Source organism: Apodemus sylvaticus, chromosome 22 (genome assembly GCF_947179515.1).
Source record: "Apodemus sylvaticus chromosome 22, mApoSyl1.1, whole genome shotgun sequence".
Classification (NCBI taxonomy): Eukaryota; Metazoa; Chordata; class Mammalia; order Rodentia; family Muridae; genus Apodemus; species Apodemus sylvaticus.
This window is the reverse complement of record NC_067493.1, coordinates 45,186,585-45,206,817: the sequence shown is the minus strand read 5'-3', so window position 1 is coordinate 45,206,817 and position 20,233 is coordinate 45,186,585. Positions and strand designations below refer to the sequence as shown.

General features: G+C 57.3%; 1 protein-coding gene across 1 annotated transcript in view; it reads left to right on the top strand.

The window, feature by feature from the left end:
* The window catches only part of Hip1r (huntingtin interacting protein 1 related), a 29,036-nt gene extending 8,803 nt beyond the window's left edge, over positions 1-20,233 (top strand). The window contains exons 2-32 of the mRNA XM_052168489.1: positions 6,349-6,412; positions 6,653-6,795; positions 6,976-7,032; positions 7,954-8,034; positions 8,448-8,524; positions 8,746-8,807; positions 11,704-11,844; positions 12,413-12,470; positions 12,553-12,628; positions 12,809-12,949; positions 13,108-13,169; positions 13,358-13,430; positions 13,503-13,686; positions 13,774-13,862; positions 13,933-14,049; positions 14,120-14,221; positions 14,454-14,648; positions 15,442-15,589; positions 15,697-15,783; positions 16,123-16,230; positions 16,398-16,534; positions 17,002-17,112; positions 17,238-17,296; positions 17,490-17,520; positions 17,822-17,884; positions 18,068-18,168; positions 18,283-18,388; positions 18,501-18,624; positions 18,708-18,769; positions 18,859-19,065; positions 19,191-20,233. Coding sequence (XP_052024449.1) covers positions 6,349-6,412; positions 6,653-6,795; positions 6,976-7,032; positions 7,954-8,034; positions 8,448-8,524; positions 8,746-8,807; positions 11,704-11,844; positions 12,413-12,470; positions 12,553-12,628; positions 12,809-12,949; positions 13,108-13,169; positions 13,358-13,430; positions 13,503-13,686; positions 13,774-13,862; positions 13,933-14,049; positions 14,120-14,221; positions 14,454-14,648; positions 15,442-15,589; positions 15,697-15,783; positions 16,123-16,230; positions 16,398-16,534; positions 17,002-17,112; positions 17,238-17,296; positions 17,490-17,520; positions 17,822-17,884; positions 18,068-18,168; positions 18,283-18,388; positions 18,501-18,624; positions 18,708-18,769; positions 18,859-19,065; positions 19,191-19,238 — 3,114 coding nt within the window. The 3' untranslated portion in view covers positions 19,239-20,233. The remainder of the gene's footprint in view (positions 1-6,348; positions 6,413-6,652; positions 6,796-6,975; positions 7,033-7,953; positions 8,035-8,447; positions 8,525-8,745; positions 8,808-11,703; positions 11,845-12,412; positions 12,471-12,552; positions 12,629-12,808; positions 12,950-13,107; positions 13,170-13,357; positions 13,431-13,502; positions 13,687-13,773; positions 13,863-13,932; positions 14,050-14,119; positions 14,222-14,453; positions 14,649-15,441; positions 15,590-15,696; positions 15,784-16,122; positions 16,231-16,397; positions 16,535-17,001; positions 17,113-17,237; positions 17,297-17,489; positions 17,521-17,821; positions 17,885-18,067; positions 18,169-18,282; positions 18,389-18,500; positions 18,625-18,707; positions 18,770-18,858; positions 19,066-19,190) is intronic.

Below are 20,233 nucleotides of genomic sequence, written 5' to 3'. Positions count from 1 at the left end.
GCTCTCTCTTTGGTCAGGGTAGCTGTGGGCAGACCACCCAGAGGCTCAGCTGTGAGTAGAGGTCTGGCTTCATAAGGACCAGGGGGCAGTTGAGGGAGGATCACAAAGATGCATTTGACAGGGTTGTGTGTTGATTTGGTTTTCCTTCTTGCTGGGGATGGAGCCTAAGGCCTCGTGCATGCTGGACAGGGGCCTGTCCGTCCATCACCCAGGCCTGAGCTGGTGAGTCTTCACTTTCTAGGGGGTCCTGGAGGTTTCTGCTTCACCCCGGGGAAGCTCAAGTCGGAGTATGGGAAGTTACTAAAGCTGAGGGCTCTGGGTGAGAAGGTTTGGGTGCCGCAGCCAGCCACAGAGGCACTGTGGGGAAGGAGCCCCTTGGCCTGGGTGTGTGGGCTCCTGGGAAAGAGTGTGCTGACCCAGGCCCATCTGTTCTGTGCCCAGTGGGCTGTGGATTGCAGAACATGGTGCTGACACTGTGAGTATCGTCTGAGGCGCCCCAGAGCCAACCCAACCGTGGCTGCTCTGCATCTTTGTGTGCTGGATAACAGTGCCATCCTGAGCCCCCTTTTGCTGGGCCACAGGTGCTGCTGTGTCCCCTGAGGCCTTAGAGCTGCTGGCTTATGGCTGAATGCACAGCCCGCCCCTCAGCACTGTCATGTCACTCCGTGTGCTCCTGTAGGAAGGGTCTCCTTCCTCACCCAGTCCCTCCTTTTGAAACAGGACTCTCGAGGACGGCTGCTAGGGACCCTCATTCTGCCTGGTCCTGGTGTTTGTCCAGAGCTTTGACCCCTGGCTCTTCCCCTGAAGAGAGAAGAACCCAGTTGTCCGATAAGCAGGGCAGGCACACCCTGAGGACATGGGCTCCCTTGGGCTGTTGTGAGGCCTTCCCAGAGCTCCAACCTGGACCTAGGATGGAGGCTGCTTCGGGCTCCAAGGTGGGGAGGTGAAGGCCAGGTCCAGCGTCACAGTACAGCACCCAGGCATGAGTCTGAGTTGGGTGCTGTAGGGGAGTTCTCTCCTGGTTCCATCTCTGCCCGCCCTCCCAGCCTAGCCAGCCCTACGTCACCTATGACTTAAACCAGTCCGCAGTCCAGAATCCGGTCCTGCCTCGCCGTCAGGACAGGTCCACTGAGTTAGGGGACCCTGGGGAGCTTGGTTTTGGTCTAGGCTAGAAGGCTGCCGACATGTAAATATTTTCCTGAACTGTCCCCAGAGAGAACCAGAGCCCACGGAGTGAGGTGCTGAGAGGCAGGCCGTGCATTCCTGTGGCCCAACAGCTCTAAGGCCTCAGGCAGAACTCAGCAGCACCTGTGGCCCAGCAAAAGGGGCTCAGGATGGCGCTGTCATCCAGCACACAGAGATGCGGAGGAGCCATGATTGGGTAGACAAAGTGGGTCTGTGGTGCCTCAGGTGATACTCACCAGTTCCAGAACGAGGGCCAGGGAATGAGTCCTGCCAGCCCCTGTAGCCACGGGACTGTGGGCAGACATTCTGTTTCTCCATGCTGCTGTTCTCTAGAGAGTCACAGCACACAGCCGCAGGAGGGTCCTGTCATGAGATTGGATGCTTAGGGCGGGCCTGTTTAAGTGGCACACTTAGCATGTTTTGTTTTTGTGACACTGGCCAACTCCTGAAGCACCAGTGTCTTTATCTGGAGCACCCTTGGGGTTCCTCCCTGAGGGCCTGGTCAGACCCCCTGGACAAGCACTTGGATCAGTAAACTGATGCAATCATTATGTTACTGGGACCCGGATGCTGGCCTGTGGCACAATGACGGGCTCTTGAAGCCTGGCAGGTGTCGGGGAGTCTGTCTCCTAGTTGTATGTGTTATCCTTCCATGGCCCCGTGTGGCGGCCTGTGTGGCAGGTCCGTGCTTCCTCTCAGCCTCTGCCCCTCTGAGGGTCAACCCCTCCTGGTGATGACACTGTCCTGTCATAGACTGGTGGCTCCTGGGGCATGGGTGTGGACTTGCAGCATTTTCCAGTGGTCCATGTCTATAAGTGGCCGCCTCCTGTGCTCTGTTGTGTTGGGCTCTGTCCTGGCCACCAGCAGACAACCCCCTGAGGTCCCGAGCAGTTTCCAGGCATCACAGTTGCCATGGAACCTGTGACTGCCCTTGCCGATTGAGAGGGACTCTTGTGATTTATGAAGAAGTGGGGAGACGGGGCCAAGCATGGTGGGTCACGCCTTTAATCTCAGCCATTGAGAGGCAGGCTACATGTGAGACCCTTGTTCAAAGAAAAAAAAAGATGGAGAGCGCCCCTTCTATTGTGGGGTTCCCCAAGCACCATTCTGCACCTCTCAGTTCTTGACTTCCTGTGAAGTCAGACAGGATTTAGGGTGTGGTAAGCACCTAGACAGCCCCATGATCTGGGTTTCTCCAGCTCTGGGTTTGCATCCTGATGTTGGGATTGTCCTCCCCTGGGGTCTCACAGAGTGGCTGACCCTGAGAGCCAGGACAGAGCCCCTTTGCCTTTGCCTGAGGGCAGCTGAGGCCACTCCTGATGTACCAGGTTGATGGAAGGCTGTTTCAGAGCTGGGGATTCCCTCTACCTCCCACTCCCTGTGTGGCTTCCCACCTGTTACGTGAGTGTGGGGGTGACATGGTTTCAGAACCCCAAGTATCACTGTGATCAGGCCATGCCACACTCTAGCCTCAGAACAGAAGTGTGTCGCAGGGTCTGTCAGACATTCCACATACAGGGAGGTTCTGAAGCTCCTAACAACACACTCTACTCAGATGTGACCCAGACACCTCCTGAGGAAATTCACATAGAAGCCCAGGGGAGGTGGGCTGCTGTCACCTCTGCCTGCCACTGCTGCATGGGAGGAGAAGCAAGGGCAGGGAGTGCCCACAGACGCCTACTGTGTGAGCACTGGGCCTCCTTGTGTGGTGCTGGCCACCCCACACATCTGCCCTCCCTGCACACAACGGGCCTGTGTTCCCGGGAGCCAGCCTGCGCCTGCACAGGATGGCTAGCTGACACGGTCCTATCCCTTGTGGCCAGCTCAGGAATGGGTGGCACCCAGGCCCTTCTCAGAAGCCCCTGCCACATTCCCTCCAAGAGTGCATTCCTCTGTATCTCATGACCTCCTTACTGTCACACTGTAAGGCTGGGACAGCAGCCACACACACAGGCAGGACTCCTGCCACATGCCAGCAACTCGACATGCCATGAGGTGACAAGAGAAAGTAACACTACCAGAGGGACATTTGGAGGATCATAAATCAGATTTGAAGAGGGCCAGGGACAACCAGTTATGTGGCTCACACCTTTAATCCCAGCACTTGGGAAGCAGAGGCAGGGAGATCTCTGTTTTCAAAGCAAACCTGATCTAATAGTTTCAGAACAGACAGAACTAAGCAGAGAGATACTGTCTAAATGTAACAACAACAGAGGGGGTTTGGGGGGCTGGTGCTCTTTGTGGCTCAGGCCAGGATGGGAAGGGCCAAGTGTGTTACACGTTGGGGTTTGAGAAAGCAGGGGCTCTCTCTCAGGCATGGTAGTGCACACTTGTAATCCGAACTCTTGGATCAGGAGTTCAAGTTCAGCCTCAGGTACACAGTGAGTTTGAACTAAGCCTCATGGAATGAGTGAGTGTGTGTGTGTGTGTGTGTGTGTGTGTGTATGTGTGTGTGTGTATGTATTAAAGGGTGAGGTTGAGGGTTATAGACAGGGCTCAGCTGGTAAGGGTGTGGGTCCTGGGACTTGCATGGTAGAAGGAGAGAGGATGGCCTTCAAATTGTTCTCTAACTTCTACAAAATGCACACAAATCAGTGTGTGAATTGATTTTCAGGGGTCGGACTCTCAAAGTTTGAATCAACACCAACCATTAGGTTGTGTTGACCCAAACTACCTTCTGCCCACCTTGGGTTATTACTCTGCTGGCCGAGGTGGCTGCAGAGACCCCCTGCAGTTTTTAATTGTGTGCATGTGTCTGCACATGTGTTGGCAGGGGGCCCACAGAGACCAGTGTCTGACACCCTGGAGCTGGAGTTACAGGTGTCTGAGATGCTGGGATTGAACCTGAGATCTTTACAAGAGCAGACAGTGCTCTTAACCCATGAGCCGCCTCCAGTCTCCGGTGTTTGTTTCTTTTTCTTTCTTTCTTTTTTTTTTTTTTGTTTTTTTGGATTTTGCTTTTTTCAAGACAGGGTTTCTCTGTGTAGTCCTGGCTGTCCTGGAACTCATTCTGTAGACCAGGCTGGCCTTGAACTCAGAAATCCGCCTGCCTCTGCTTCCCAGAGTGCTGGGATTACAGGCGTGCGCCACCACCGCCTGGCTGTTTGTTTCTATTTTAAGGTGAAGAAAAACAGAGGTCCTGCTGCAGGCTAGGGTGGCCTGGGTCTCAAAAGTTTCATCATGGCCTCTTGGCCTCTTAGTAACCTTTTTCCTCAGAGGAGGAGACTTCCTGCCTGCCGATTCCCAGATTCACTACTTCCAAGTATCTCAGCCCCTCCCGGGTCCTCTTCCTCTGTGCCACGTGGCACAGCTCTGTCTCCTCTTTCTTGCCAGGAATCTTTTAGGCCCAGTGTCATCATCATCAGAGCCACTCAGGTGCCGGGCAGCGTAGGCTGTGGCTCCACAGCCCAGAGATGGGACGCTCCTCGCTGTGGGCTTGGCCCAGCCCACTTACCACTTACCCTGCCAGGTTAAGCTGTACCAGGAAACTCTGTCACGGTCACTGTAAGAACACAGCATGGAGTCCAGCAGACCTGGCTCTGCCCTTATTACCAATGTACACAAGCCACCGAATCTCTCTGAGCTTCAGTGTCCTCCAAGAAATAAGGAAACAGCATAACTGTCATCCAGACGTCTCTAGGAGATGGGTGGCATTCTGTGCTGTCCCTCTCGGCCACTGTTGTGCCAAGTATGCCCTCAGTAGAGGTGAAATACCCTGGGTGAGCAGGGTGGCAGTCTCCCACAGCTGCTGGGTGGCAGCCCTGTGTGTGTGTGGAAGATGAGACCTGGAGGAGGCCATGGAAGCAGGCTCAGCACATAGAGCAGGGCTGGCTGACTGAGGCTCTGTGTGCTTGGAAAGGCGGAGCTTGCCCGTGTTCCTTCAGGGCCCTAGTTCAGTGAGGCAGGAGGGCTACAGCCCCAGGTCCTCAAATTTCAGTGAGTTCCTCATGGTGGGCCCTGTGTGTGATCAGGGGTCAGTGCATCTCTCTAGGCAGCAGGGGGCAGGGTCCAGCCCAGGAGCAGCCCATGCCCAGCCCTGACAGTCCCCTGACAGATCCATGCATCTTATCAAGAAGGGACTCTGCACCCCCCCCCCCCAGGCCTGCTACTCTTAGGAAAATTCTGTTCAGCATGTGCTGAGGTATCCACTGTTGGGAATCCACTGCCCTGACAAGCGGGGCCTTACTGCTCAGATGCTGCAGCGGGAGTGCTTGGTGGCCTTTGGGTCACGGAGAGAAGAGAAGCTAGCACACTGATTGTGTCGCTAGGTAGCATGCCCAGTGTAGCTCCTTGGCCCATCTGGGTGAGTGCACTCTGGGTCAGCTGCATGCCCTAGCCTCTTGGTCTGTGCCTGTCAGTCCATTCCATCCTCCTGTCTGGGGCCTGGGAAGACTCATCTGACCTCCCGGCCCGGCCCTGCCCGTGGAGCCTCAGAACAGTGGGTGAGGGATCGTGTTCTCTGTGCTCCCTGGCTTCCTGCCTTCAGAACTGGACTGGAAGGTGTTGAGCTGGGGAAATAAAAGGTGTCCAGTGGAGGTGAGAATCCCTTCAAGATCGTGGCGTGGTGTTTTCAAGTGTGAGACTTCTTCCTTCTCAGGTGACAATAGCCTGGCTCCAAACAGAAGCTCTTGTGCCCTTCTCCAATCCAGTTGTCCTCAGTGGCGTGAGCAGGGCTATGGAAGTGTAGCCAGTGGTAGGGCCTGGTTTCTGCGTGGTGCTGGCTGGAATGTCAGCTGACATCTTTGCTGTGGGCTCTGCCGGACAGGAAGAGGGGATGACACTGAGGCCAAGGGGCTCTGCTGGGCCAGAGGGCAGATCTCTACTGTTCTCCAGGTGGGAAACTTGGGCAGGGGATGCTATATTGAGCCATGCCCTCACCCACCTTCCTGGGTCTGGGGACCGTTGTAAGGAGAACAATGTAGGGAAGGTCAGACAGGCCTCTCTGAGCCACAGCTCAGCTCTCCTCCCGCCTCCCTGAGCCTGGAGCTCTTGGTCGCCATGACATTGTCATGTAAGAGAAGTTTCCTCGGAGCGTGGATCAGGGAAAGTGTTCGCTCTTGCTCCTGCACTTGTCTTCCACAGACTAGGTGGCCCGTTGTCTTTGGGTTGTATGTTCCAGACAGCTGCAGATGGTGTCTGATCCTTCCTCTGTGTCTCCCACAGGCCATCAGTATCAGCAAAGCCATCAGCAGCCAGGAGGCCCCAGTGAAGGAGAAACACGCCCGGCGTATCCTTGTGTCCCTGGGTCTTGGGGAGCTGCCAGGAGACTGGGCTGAGCGTGGTCCTGGCCTAGGGCGTGCTGAGTCGGGAGAGCGTGTCCTAAGGACTCCAGTTGTTGTGACTTGGGATGGGATGAGAACTTGGGAAACTGCAGTGTGCCAGGGCCCAGTGGGAGGGGCTTCTGCAGGGCAGGGCATCTAATTGCCCACACGTCAGTCTGTCCTCCACTTGGCCTTGACCCTCTAAGGTATCATCCTGGGCACTCACCATGAGAAAGGAGCCTTTACCTTCTGGTCCTATGCCATTGGCCTGCCGCTGGCCAGCAGCTCCATCCTCAGTTGGAAATTCTGTCATGTCCTTCACAAGGTCCTCCGGGATGGACACCCCAATGTGAGTAGTGACCATAGCCCTTGGTCTCATAGGCTCAGGAGAGCAGAGCCTCCATGCCACCAGATGGAGGTGTGCACCCTGGAAGTGTGCGCTCCTGAGCTATGGACTGGATACCCCGCCCGCCCAATACTGGGAGGGACTGCTCAGGTTCTGTGTCCTCATCCCCTTCTCTGGCTGCAGGTACTGCATGATTACCAGCGGTACCGGAGCAACATACGGGAGATTGGCGACTTGTGGGTAGGTGTGCGGACAGTGCCCAGGCACCGTGGCTGAGCTGAGGGCAGCATCTGGGGATTCTCTGCTCTTGTCCTTGGTTACTGTGGAGGCTGAGCACCAGACTGTGAAGTTGCTGTTGGGGCCTAGTGCAGGCGGATTGGCTGCAGCTCCATAAAGCAAGCCCATGTCCTCCTGAGTGGAGACAGGTGGCAGCGCCATGCCTGTGTGGAGACTCCCAGGATCTCCTAGACTTTAACCCTAAGTTTTAGAAGCCATGTCACATACAGACTTGAATTTTCCATGCATTTGCCCTAAAGTTCGCAGAGTCAGTCCCCAGACCCCTGGGGAGCCTATGTCTGGATTCGCTCTACTGTCCTCAGAAGTCAGAGGCTCAGGCCTCATTCCCCAAGCTCTCGGGGTGCTTAGCTGAGCAGACCCTGAGGCAGAGGGTGGCCTGTCCAGAGCCACTGTGCTGTTATTCATGTCCGTTGGTGTCAGGAAAACGGCAGGCATTTGTCACAGTGCCTGCTGCACACACAGGCCCTGCTGGCATGGCGGCACACCGTAGTGTTTTTTGCAAGAGGAAGCCAGGAAGCTGTGTGTAGAGCAGAATGCACCTCCCCTGTCTGCCACCAGCTCTTTAGCAAAGTGCTCCTGCTCAGAATTGGCCTGTTGCCCTGGACAAAGGGCTCTCTTTGCCTCTCACAAGACTTTCTCTGGCAAGAGTGACAAGGAATGAGATTAAGGAGGGAGAAAAGCTAGAGACAGAGTAATAAGATTGGGAAGGTTAGGAAGAAATGTTTGTTGATTGAGTAACTGACTTGTGGAGGAAGGGCCCGCTTCCCTCCCACCTCGTTCTTCTGGTCTGGGTGCGCGCTTGATCCTTGGGATTCCGAGGTATGTTCTTGACAGTGACCTTACACAGGGCTCTGGTCCCCACAGGGCCACCTTCGAGACCAGTATGGACACCTGGTGAATATCTATACCAAACTGTTGCTGACTAAAATCTCCTTCCACCTTAAGGTAGTCTCCCTGAGAAATCATGGGACTGGGGGACTGGGGGACTCTTCTTTCTGTGACATCCTGGGGCATAGAGGGGATTGGATGGCACCTGGCCTGTCCATCCATGGTCTGTCCACTTGCCATGGAGGCTGGGATGACTGGCAGGAGATCGCCAGGTAATCTCAGTGCTTGTATAGACCCAGTGCAGATGTGAGCCCCTCTGCTCCAGTGGCCTTGCCTGCCAGTCCTGGGCTGGCTGCCCCACCTCAGTCCAGGATTTCTGTCAGCCCCTTTGCCTTAAGCAGAGAAGCTGGGTCACGGGATGAAGGCATTGGGAAACCTCCCTGGCGACTCCCCTTCATGGGAGCTGTCAGGAGCAGGGATGGGACAGTACACCGCTGCTCAGTGAGGCTGAGGGGGGGCTGTCTCCACAGCACCCCCAGTTTCCTGCAGGCCTGGAGGTAACAGATGAAGTGTTGGAGAAGGCGGCGGGAACTGATGTTAATAACATGTGAGTCTGTGTGGCCTCAGTGTCTCCCATGCTCCCAAGCATGGAGACCCAAGTGCCCACGAGGGACCATGTCAAATAAGACTGAAGGTCATGGTCCCCAGTGGGTCAGGCAGTGGATGACGCCATGTTTCTGCCTGATGGAGTTTGCTTCCTGCTCCAGAGGGGTCTTGGGGTTATGTGGGGTGCCTGCTGCCCTTTGCATCACCCCCCCTTCCTCCTAGTTTCCAGCTCACCGTGGAGATGTTTGACTACATGGACTGTGAACTGAAGCTTTCGGAGGCAGGTGAGCAAGTCCCTTGTGCCAGGCTGTGAAGGTAGCGGTGAGCAGGCTGGGCTTTCACTGCCTTCCTGCTGCTGGGGCGAAGCCTGGGCCCCACTCACCCCGGGCAAGTGCACTCCTGATAGGGCATCCACGGCAACCCAATGCCCTGTTCCTTGAGATCCCCTCCCTCCAAGACAAAAGGGGGCTTCATGGAACCTCCAGAGCACAGGCGGAGACTTCCCTTCCTGGAGGCCTGCGTGTGTATCCAGGGCATGGCACCTGCACACCCCTCTGTGGGCCCCTGGGTGTAGAGGGATGGGTGCCCTGTGGAGGAGATCTCTAGGCTCCTGCCTGGCTTCAGCAGCTGCACTGCTCTCTGGGAGAGAAAATATGGTTAACATTTCCTACTCCGTGTTCTGAAATGCCTCTCGGATCTGTCAGACTGTTCAGCTGTTGGACAGGAAATCTCTGAGGGCTCCCCTCCCAGCCTGGGGGGTGGTTGTTCTGGGCTGCACCTTCAAAATAACTGCTGGTGACTCAGTGTTGTCCATGGCAAACCCAAGGCGAACGCCTTTTTAAGGAAAAACAGGGAACTGGGAAGAGGCAGGATAGCCACCCTGTACCCTGGGCCTGGGCCTGGGCCTGTGGCTGTGGTGGGTGAGAGGTCAACATGGAACCTGTCCAGGAGCAGACGACAGGTCACCAGGGGTGTGGCCTGGTAGTGCAGCTGGACCGAGGCCACCAGGAATTGTGTCCTGACTGAACAGCTAAGCCTGAGCTCCTCAGAGCACACAGGCCGTGAGACTCAAGCCATAGACCTATGTCCCCACCCTAGCTGAATATAGCCTAGGAGGAGGCCCAAGGGGGCAGACTGTGGACCCAGAAGGCAAGTGGGAAGAGCCTGCAGGCCCCTGTCCTTGGTGACATAGATGTTTGAGTGATGTACAAAGAGTGGGCGCTGTTAACTGTAGCAGGTGTAGGTGGAAACCCCTGCACCTCGGTGGAAAGCCGGCTACAACACGCCGCCTTCAACGGGAGTGCCGGGCTCTTAAGAGAGATGTGCTCCTCAGAAGGCTGAGGCAGGGTAATCACGAATTTGAGGCCTGCTTGAGCTGAAGGTCAACCTGGGGACCCAGTCTCAAAAGCTAGAAGGGCTAAAGAGAGGCCCTGAGCTAACCCTCCAACTCCAGTTTAGGGGACCGATGCCCTCTTCTGGTCTCGGAGGACATTGCAGGCATGTGGTGCACGGGCAAAACACCTATCTATACATAGAAAATAAAACTTTAAATAAAAAGAGGTATGGGTGTGGTGGCACATGCCCTTAATCCTGGTGCTTAAGAGACAAAAACAAGATATCTGAATTTGAGGCCAACCTGGTCTCGATTAGCCAGGGCTGTGCCTAAATAATGAAGTGCGTGCCCAGCATGTGGCTGGAAAGATGTAGAGAGTATTCTGCCTGAAATAAGGCATATAGTGAACCAGAGTTCACTCACAGATTTGAAATCCGAAGTAGTCCTGTATAGTTTACACACACACACACACACAAAAACAAACAAACAAACAAAAAACCAACCAAAGAAACAACCCCTAGTGTGGCTTTCATCCCTGGCCCTTTCTATACAGCCAAGCCTTGCAAGCAGCTCCACCCCAGGCATGACCGGACCAAGGGGCTGAGGGCTCCTGGAACCACTCGTCGTCTGCCCAGCATGGGCCTGGCTGCTCTCCCAGTCTGGCTCACGGCCTGCTCTTTGTCATTCCTCTCTCTGCCCCAGAGAAGATGCTGGCCAGGGGAGGCAGCCTTGTGTTTGTCCTTTGTCCCTTTCTCTGGAGTTCTGATACAAGCACTGATTGTCAGGGTCTCCAGGGCAGGTGAGGTATCAGGTCACTTGGGGCTTGCAAAGCCTGTGTTCAAGGCTGTGGCCTGGAGCAAACTCTAGTCCGTCTCCACACCTACAAGACGGCGTATTACAATGACAGTCTTTTAAAAAAAACAACCTCGTATGGTGTTTTGCCTGCATATACATCTGTGTACTGTGTCTGTGCCTGATTCCTGCAGAAGCCAGGAGAGGGAGGGCATCAGATCCTCTGGTGCCAGAGTTCTGGGTAGTCGGGAGGGAGGCTTCATGTGTGTGTTGGGAAGTAGAACTTGGGTCCTCAGGAAGAGCAGCCAGCGCAGTTTAACCCTGAGCCACCTCTCCAGCCTCTTTGGTTGTTTTTGAGACAAGGTCTTTCTTGCTTTGTAGAAATTTGGCCTTGAGCTCAATCCTCCTGCCTCAGCTTCCTGAGCAGATTATAGGCAGTAACATGCTTGGCCAGAGTGACAGTATTTTAAAATAGATTTCTTACATTTTAATTTAGTGTGTGTGTGTGTGTGTGTGTGTGTGTGTGTGTGCGTGTGTGTGCCTGTGCCGTGGCACATGTGTGGAGATCAGGGGGCAACTTGAAATGGTCAGCAGTCCTTCTCCACGTACCATATAAGCCACCTCTTTAACCTTTGGTGACAATCCTCAGCTTGTTCCTTCTCTGAGGTGTGCGGCCCTGGTCCAAGGCAGGCATTCCTGTCCTCCAGTACTTGTCTCAGGCTCATCCTGGCCCAGGGTTCTGGAAAACCCTCCCTGAACTAGAGCTGAGAGGATTGCCCAGCCTTGCTGTCGGCCTTGACCTCATTCCTGGGGGTTGTCCGGGCTGTCCTCAACGTGGGACAGCCACCAGCAGAGGGCGCCAGTCCCCGCCTAGAGCGCGCTGTAGAAGGCCCAGATTGGAGTCCCAGCAATCATACCTTCACCCTGGTTTTGACAGCACAGTGGAGGGCCACTCACTGACTCCACAGCCCCAGAGCCTGAGCTGTCACTAAAGTGGACTTGGGTGGGGCCGCCCTCAAGCTACCTCCAGCCACATCCATTCATGCTTTCCTCAGTGTTCCGACAGCTGAACACAGCCATCGCCGTGTCCCAGATGTCTTCTGGCCAGTGTCGCCTGGCGCCGCTCATCCAGGTCATCCAGGACTGCAGCCACCTGTACCACTACACGGTGACACTCATGTTCAAGCTGCACTCGTGTGAGTGCGCGGCCCTGCACCATGAGGGAAGCCGGTGTCCCCTGGTCCTGGTCCCGAGAGAGTGCTAGTTAGAACCTGTCCCCCTGTCCCTGTCCACACCAGTAATGTGTTTCATGGGGGGAACTCACCATTTTCCAAAGCAGAGAGACTTCGTGTGTCAGCTGTTCACACTCACGGCTTCCTGCCCACCTGGTGTAGGAAGGGACAGCGGCCCCTCCCCGGCCACATGATTTCTGGGGCGCAGTAGTGAAAAGGCTGGCCACTTGTGTTTGGAAAAGGTCCTCAGGTCACGTGCGCTGGCTCCGGGCAGCCTCCACTCTAGAGCCAGGTGCGGGGAGGGGGTTCGGCCCTGACAGTGTCTCTGTCTGCTCCTTGCCGCCTTGTCTGGCTCTCATCCAAGCTGAAGTGACCCCATGGAGCCTCGTCCCTTTCCCAGTTAGGGTGCACTGGCCAGGCCACAGTGACCCCTCTGCTCTCCAGTGGGTCCAGAGTCTTGAGGGTCAGGAGGGGAAGCAGGCCTCAGGGCAGCATACGGAGAGGAAGCCCTGTTCACTTTGCTGTCCCTCAGGTCTCCCAGCAGACACCCTGCAAGGCCACAGGGATCGGTTCCATGAGCAGTTTCACAGGTACCAGCCCCGGGGGCAGTGCTAAGGCATGGTTGGACAGAGTGCTGATGGTCCCCATGACCCGTGCCCTTTCCTCCTGCAGCCTCAAAAACTTCTTCCGCCGCGCCTCCGACATGCTCTACTTCAAGAGGCTCATCCAGATCCCGAGGCTGCCGGAGGTGCCTGTCCCTGCCCCCTCCCCTGCACTCCCCCCTCCCGTCCCTGCCCCCCTCCCCTGCCTTCTCCCCTGTACCCCCTCCTGGCCCCACACAACAGCCCCTGGCTCCCTGCAGGCTCTGGATGAGTTCCCAAAAGGCTTGTGGAGGTGGCTGAGACTCCCCCAAACTCTGTCCCTATAGGGACCCCCCAATTTCCTGCGGGCCTCAGCCCTGGCTGAGCACATCAAGCCGGTGGTGGTGATTCCAGAGGAGGCCCCGGAGGAGGAGGAGCCTGAGAACCTAATCGAGATCAGCAGTGGGCCCCCTCCTGGGGAGCCAGTGGTAAGACCCCCATCTGCTGGTCTCCCCATGCCTCGCTGTCTGATCCCGAAGGGCTTCCGACACAAGGCTAGGCAAAACGCAGGGTGACCGGGCCTCCCTTGCCAGGCCTCGAGGTCATAGGCTTCTGAGTCCGAGGTCCGTGTTCTCTGCTATGGCAGGTGGTAGCTGACCTCTTTGATCAGACCTTTGGACCCCCGAATGGCTCCATGAAGGATGACAGGTGAGTCCCCGGGGACTAGCTGAGGCGGGGAGGCTAGAAAAGGCCTTCTGTCTGGAAAGGCCATAGGTAGGAACTACAGAGTAATGTGACACTCAATCCTGAACCGCCACTAGTGGCATCTGAGATCCTGGGTTGGGCAGTCTGGAACCTTCTGGTTGATGAACTGAGCCCAGGATCTCTGTCCCCAGGGACCTCCAGATCGAGAACTTGAAGAGAGAGGTGGAGACCCTCCGAGCTGAGCTGGAGAAGATTAAGATGGAGGTGAGGGGTGTGGCCAAGGGTGGGCCTCACATGGGTGGGCCTGGGGTCCATACTCCCCTTCCTGCCCTGCAGGCCCAGCGGTACATCTCACAGCTCAAGGGCCAGGTGAACAGCCTGGAGGCGGAGCTGGAGGAGCAGCGGAAGCAGAAGCAGAAGGCCCTGGTGGACAATGAGCAGCTGCGCCATGAGCTGGCCCAGCTGAAGGCCCTGCAGCTGGAAGGCGCCCGCAACCAGGGCTTGCGAGAGGAGGCGGAGAGTGTGTACCTCTGGGGTGGCACCTAGCAACGGGGCGCGGGTGGAGCCCACCCTCCTGCCCACTCCACTTAGCCTAGCCTCTCTTCAGGGAAGGCCAGTGCCACAGAGGCTCGCTACAGCAAGCTGAAGGAGAAGCACAGTGAACTCATTAACACGCACGCCGAGCTGCTCAGGAAGGTGGGTGCCGGCCTCAGGGAGGGCAGCGCGGCCCGGGGTCCAGAGTCAGAACCCGTCCCCTGCCTCCTAGAATGCCGACACGGCCAAGCAGTTGACGGTGACACAGCAGAGCCAGGAGGAGGTGGCACGGGTAAAGGAACAGCTGGCCTTCCAGATGGAGCAAGTGAAGCGTGAGTCTGAGATGAAGGTGTGTTCCGTGTGCGCCCCTCCCGCACCTCCCAGCCCTGCTGCCCTACTGACACGCTGTCCCGTCCTAGATGGAAGAGCAGAGTGACCAGTTGGAAAAGCTTACGAGGGAGCTGGCGGCCAAGGCGGGAGAGCTGGCCCGTGCACAGGAGGCCCTGAGCCGGACAGAACAGGTGCCTGCTAGCCAGGGGCACTCCGCTGGTGCTGGGATCAGGCTGGGGCAAGTCAGGTCCTCTTGCCTGTGATTTGAGCCATGCTTAGACGGCAGTGTAGCCTTGACCCTCCAGAAGCTCTCAGTGTCTTGGGAGGCAGTGTGGTAATAAGACACGGCCGCGACGGTGGGCTGTGAACTCGGGGTAAGGCCGGGTAGGCTTGGCGTGGCTGGTGACATCTTCACGTTCACAGAACGGGTCAGAGCTGAGCTCACGGCTAGCTGCACTGAGCGCAGAGAAGGAGGCCCTGAGCGGAGCCATGCAGCAGCGTGAGGCAGAACTGCAGGCCGCTCAGAGTCTGGTGCGGGAGAAGGACGAGGCTCTTAGCCAGGAGCAGCAGCGCAGCTCCCAGGAGAGGGGCGAGCTCCGGGGGCAGCTGGCAGAGAAGGTACGACCGGCTTCCACCACACCCCTCCTGTGGGGCAGCTCACCCCTCTGCTGTGTGCGAGTCAGTCGTCTGTGCTCGGAGCCTGGCACCCCTTTCTTGCTGAGACCATGCTCTCCAAAAGGAAGCCCCCGGCGTACAGCCAGGTCTCCGCGTCCTCCCGCCGTGCTTTGCGGTCTTCTCACTGTGGCCAGTTGCATGGGTACAAAGCGCCAGGTTGGCCTCCAACTCAAGGCAGCCCTGTCTTAGGCCTTCTGCGTGCTGGGTGTGTTCTGTCACCCAGGGTTGTTCTTTGTGATTTTGGTTTGCATTTCTAGTTGTCTAATCATATGGAATATCTTTTTTTTTTTTTAAGTTGGATTTACTGTGCTTGGGGATGGGGAGTACTATGGAGGTCAGAGACAACTTGCAGGAGTCAGTTCTTTCCTTCCACCTTCTGGGCCCGGGGAGTGACCTTAGGTTGCCAGGTTTGGCGGCAGGCACCCTTGCCCTCCAAGCCATCTTGCCAGCATTGAAAACGTTTTTTGTGTGCTCAGTGGCCCTTTGAGATAAGTCTTTCGAGGTCCTGGGCTGTTTCTTACTCTGTCCTGTTCAGTCAGTGTCCCCGCCTGTCATGAGTCACCCAAGTCCTGAGAGGGGGGTGGTCTAGAAATCTCTGCCCTAGCTAGACTAGGGCATCCTTCCCGAGGGGTCAGCGAGCGGAGCCGGGCTCAGCCGCTGTCCAGTCAATCCTTGGAGCTAAGCCCTGGGCCTTGAGGGGTCTGAAGGCCCCACCCCTCCTCTCCCCTCCCTCCAGGAGTCCCAGGAGCAGGGACTTCGGCAGAAGCTGTTGGATGAGCAGTTTGCAGTGTTGCGGAGCGCAGCCGCCGAGGCAGAGGCCATTCTGCAGGACGCAGTGAGCAAGCTGGACGACCCCCTGCACCTCCGCTGCACCAGCTCCCCAGGTGTGTGCTCAGGGCACCCAGCCCTTTCTCCAGCGACGGCGCCTGTCCCCAGTCCTGAGAAGCAGGGGCCATGGGCTGAAGCTGCACATTCTTCTCTGTGCTTACAGACTACTTGGTGAGCCGGGCTCAGGCAGCCCTGGACACCGTGAGTGGCCTGGAGAAGGGCCATGCCCAGTACCTGGCTTCCTCTGAAGGTGAGTTCCGCTGGCGGTGGTGTGGACCTGTAGTTCCCATGGGTGCCTGTGGCTAGGGCTGCCTGCTGGGGGGTCCTGGAGGAGACAGGCACCTCCTCAGGAAGGTGGTACTGCTCAGAGCCCTGTGCCTGTTAGCTGGGAGGTTGTCTGCAGGGAGTGCAGGGATCCAGGGGCCTGGAGTCACCCTGACTCTGTTTCGGCACCCTCTGCCTTCCTTCATATGCTGGGTGGGTGCTGGAGCCTTAGTCCACACACTGAGAAAATGGAACACTTGCCTGAGGGTTCCCACACAAGGATCTTGTTGCTCCCACCCACAACCTTGGCCTTACCCACCTGCAGATGCTTCCGCCCTGGTGGCAGCACTGACCCGCTTCTCCCATCTGGCCGCGGACACTATTGTCAATGGCGGTGCCACCTCCCACCTGGCCCCCACTGACCCCGCTGACCGTAAGTAGGGCCTGACTGTTTCATCTTGTCTCACATGAGGGTCTCCAGTGTACAGGGGGAAAGGAGGGCCTTCCTTTGGACAGGTCCTAGGCCAAGGGTATGTGGGGACCTTATCCAGGACTCAAGCAAAAAGGTTCCCCTCATAGACCTTCCCTTCACCCCGCCAGGCCTGATCGACACATGCAGGGAGTGTGGAGCCCGGGCCCTGGAGCTCATGGCACAGCTGCAGGACCGGGCACTGCTACCAAGGGCCCAGCCTAGCCTGATGCGGGCCCCCCTGCAGGGTATTCTCCAGTTGGGCCAGGTGAGCTGTGTGGCCAAGGCTCTGGCTGGGCTGAGTGGATGCTAACTCTGTACTGTCCGGGAGGCGGGCTGAGCGGATGCTAACTCTGTACTGTCCGGGAGGCGGGCTGAGCGGATGCTAACTCTGTACTGTCCGGGAGGCGGGCTGAGCGGATGCTAACTCTGTACTGTCCGGGAGGCGGGCTGAGCGGATGCTAACTCTGTACTGTCCGGGAGGCGGGCTGAGCGGATGCTAACTCTGTACTGTCCGGGAGGCGGGCTGAGCGGATGCTAACTCTGTACTGTCCGGGAGGCGGGCTGAGCAGAAGCTGACTATACTGTCTGGGAGGCGGGCTGAGTGAGGGTGGATGCCCACGGGCTGCAGCTGCAGTACACACACTGCCACCCTCGCCACCTGGTCTGCTGCCTCTTGTGCATCTTTCCCGGGCCTTAGTGAAGTTGAATCTACGTCTGACTCGATCATTTCAGGACCTGAAGCCTAAGAGCCTGGATGTACGGCAAGAGGAGCTGGGAGCCATGGTGGACAAGGAGATGGCAGCCACCTCTGCAGCCATCGAGGACGCCGTGCGGAGGATCGAGGTGAGTGAGGGCTGAGTGTCAGGACTGCCACAGTTCCTGTGGCGACTGAGGGGACTAGAGGCTGCGTCTGAGCAGGGACAGTTAGGACATCCTTGGAATCCATCTCATTCTGTCACTGGGTGCAGGACATGATGAGCCAGGCCCGCCACGAGAGCTCAGGAGTGAAGCTGGAGGTGAATGAGCGGTAAGCCGGACTCCGCCCACAGCCCCAGCGCACAGCCGTCCCTGGATCCATGATCCGGCCTTCCTGACTGCTGAGCCGCCCAGAAAGGGGCTGGACACGAGTGCATGTCCCCTGCCCTGGTGTGTCGGAGCCTTGCATGATGTCACAAGGCTACACTAGAGCTGTCTTCTCTCTCTCCTCTGCTTTTCCCCAGGATCCTCAACTCCTGCACAGACCTGATGAAGGTGAGCGTGTGCATGGGTGACTCTAGACTGGGCTGTCAGGGCCACCGGAAAGTCACACCAGTGTGTGCGTGAGTGACTCCAGACAGGGCTGTCAGGACCACCGGAAAGTCACACCAGTGTGTGCATGGATGACTCCAGACAGGGCTGTCAGGGCCACCGGAAAGTCACACCAGTGTGTGCATGAGTGACTCCAGACAGGGCTGTCAGGACCACTGGAAAGTCACACCAGTGTGTGCGTGGGTGACTCCAGACTGGGCTGTCAGGGCCACCCGGAAAGTCACACCCATCTTGCTCTTGGCAGGCCATCCGGCTTCTGGTGATGACTTCCACCAGCCTGCAGAAGGAAATCGTGGAGAGCGGCAGGGTAAGCTCGAGGTGCTGTTCTCTGGCAGCCTTCCTGCCTGGGTCAGGAAGAGAAATCAACTCTGAGCCCCTACCCCATTTGTGCATGACATCCCCCACACAGGGAGGTCTCAGGGACATGCCTCTGGACCATCCAAAGTGTCCTTGATTAGACTGTCCTGTCTTGTCCTCTCATTGCCACTAGGGAGCAGCAACGCAGCAGGAATTTTATGCCAAGAATTCACGGTGGACTGAAGGTCTCATCTCAGCCTCTAAGGCAGTGGGCTGGGGAGCCACACAGCTGGTGTATGTCAACCCAGGTGTGGGTGGGGTGGGCGAGGTGCTGAGGTTGGGTGTGGGGGCTTGCCATACTGTTCACGATGCAGAAACCCAGACTCCTGGTTGACCCTGACTCCTCAGGGAGTCAGCTGACAAGGTTGTGCTCCACACGGGCAAATACGAGGAACTCATCGTCTGCTCACATGAGATTGCAGCCAGCACAGCCCAGCTGGTGGCAGCCTCGAAGGTGAGGCAGTGCTGACCTCTGCCGCCCCAGGTTGGACGTGTGCCAGGCCTGGGCTGGGGGCCTTTCCTGTTGCCTGTGGCCAACCAACCGATGCCCACTCTGCTCCCTGAAGGTGAAAGCCAACAAGAACAGCCCCCACCTGAGCCGCCTGCAGGAGTGCTCCCGCACTGTCAACGAGAGGGCTGCCAGTGTCGTGGCCTCCACCAAATCTGGCCAGGAGCAGATCGAGGACAGAGGCGAGCTCTTGGGCATTCAAAGGGGCTTCCCAGAGCTGGTGGGAGGGGTCACTCAGCTACTCACTTCTTCCCCCTGACCACAGACACCATGGATTTCTCTGGCCTGTCCCTCATCAAGCTGAAGAAGCAGGAGATGGAGACACAGGTGGGTACCCCTCATGCCTGCAGCTGCCAGGGCCTGATGTCTGGGAAAGCCCCTGGATCTCAGTGCTGAGTTGGCCGTGTGGCCTGCAGGTGCGAGTCTTGGAGCTGGAGAAGACACTAGAGACAGAGCGCATGCGGCTTGGTGCGCTTCGGAAGCAGCACTATGTGCTGGCCGGGGGGATGGGGACACCTGGAGAGGAAGAACCCAGCAGACCCAGCCCAGCTCCCCGAAGTGGGGCCACTAAGAAGCCACCCCTGGCCCAGAAACCCAATATAGCCTCCAGGACGGACAACCAGGTACCAGGCATCGGTGCTGGGTTAGGGAGGAGAGCTTGACAGGGGTGCAGTGGGGCTACATCCGGGTCATATGTATGCTTCCAAACTCATCTACTGAGCGAGCGCCTCATCTTCAAACCCTGCAGCTCGACCAAAAGGATGGTGTCTACCCAGCTCAGCTGGTGAACTACTAGGCCCTACGGTGTTCAGCAGGATGGCTCTGGTCACGCCTGGGCTTCCTTCACGTGGCTGTCTGGCAATGGTCAAGGGGCCTCTGAGAGACCTCCAACTCCTGCACCTACGGCCCCAGCCTTCCTTCACCTGCCCAAGGGGCCCAGTCTCTGGGACAGTTCTCCGGGTGTGAATCTATTTATCTTTAGTAGGACCTGCCCAGAGCAGGCCTGAGCCACAAACCTACAGCGAGCGTCTGGGATAGTTTGAATGTTGCGAGTTACTGTTATTTCTTTCTTCCTAAGTTTAGTCAGCACACTGGGAAAAGGCCGCCTAAGCGAGGAGCTGCCTTGCCTCTGGACTCAAAAGTCAGAGGCCATAAGTGAACAATTTCTAGAGGGTCCTTTCTAGAGCCCCTGCTGGCTGTCAGGGATAAGGGGATGGATGACCCGTGACCCTTGAGCCAGGAAGACCAGGTAGGCCAGGCCATATCATCATCTGGGGCCTGGCAAGGGAAGCGCTGGAACCGCTGCTGGCCAAGGCTGTGGGTGCCCTGCTCAGGTGCTGTCTCTACCCGTGACCTCAAAGCCACTCTCCTGTTGTGGTTTTCCACTCTCCTGGCTCCGAGTGCGGATGTTCAGTGCCTGCCTTAGTGGATAGATGAGACCCCAAGCTGGCCCTTTCACCCAATCAGAAGCTTAAAAAAGACAGACGCCATAGCACACATTTCTGGAGGCTCAGGAGTTCCTGCTGGAGCAGCCCAGACAGAGGCCTGCCCCTGGCAGTTTGAATAAATTTGTTTCTTGAGCCTGAAGGGGAGTGGCCGGGGTGGGGGATATCCAGGCCACCAATAAAGCCAGCAGCTGGACTGGGACAAGTGCCCAGCTTCCTCCAGCTGCCTGCCCTGTGCGCCCTGAGAAGGCTACCAACCATGGGCCAAGGTCCGGGGCTCTGGGAGGGAGCCAGCTCCTTTGCCGTGTCTGGTGTTCCATTGGCAATAAAACCTTGACTGTTGTTA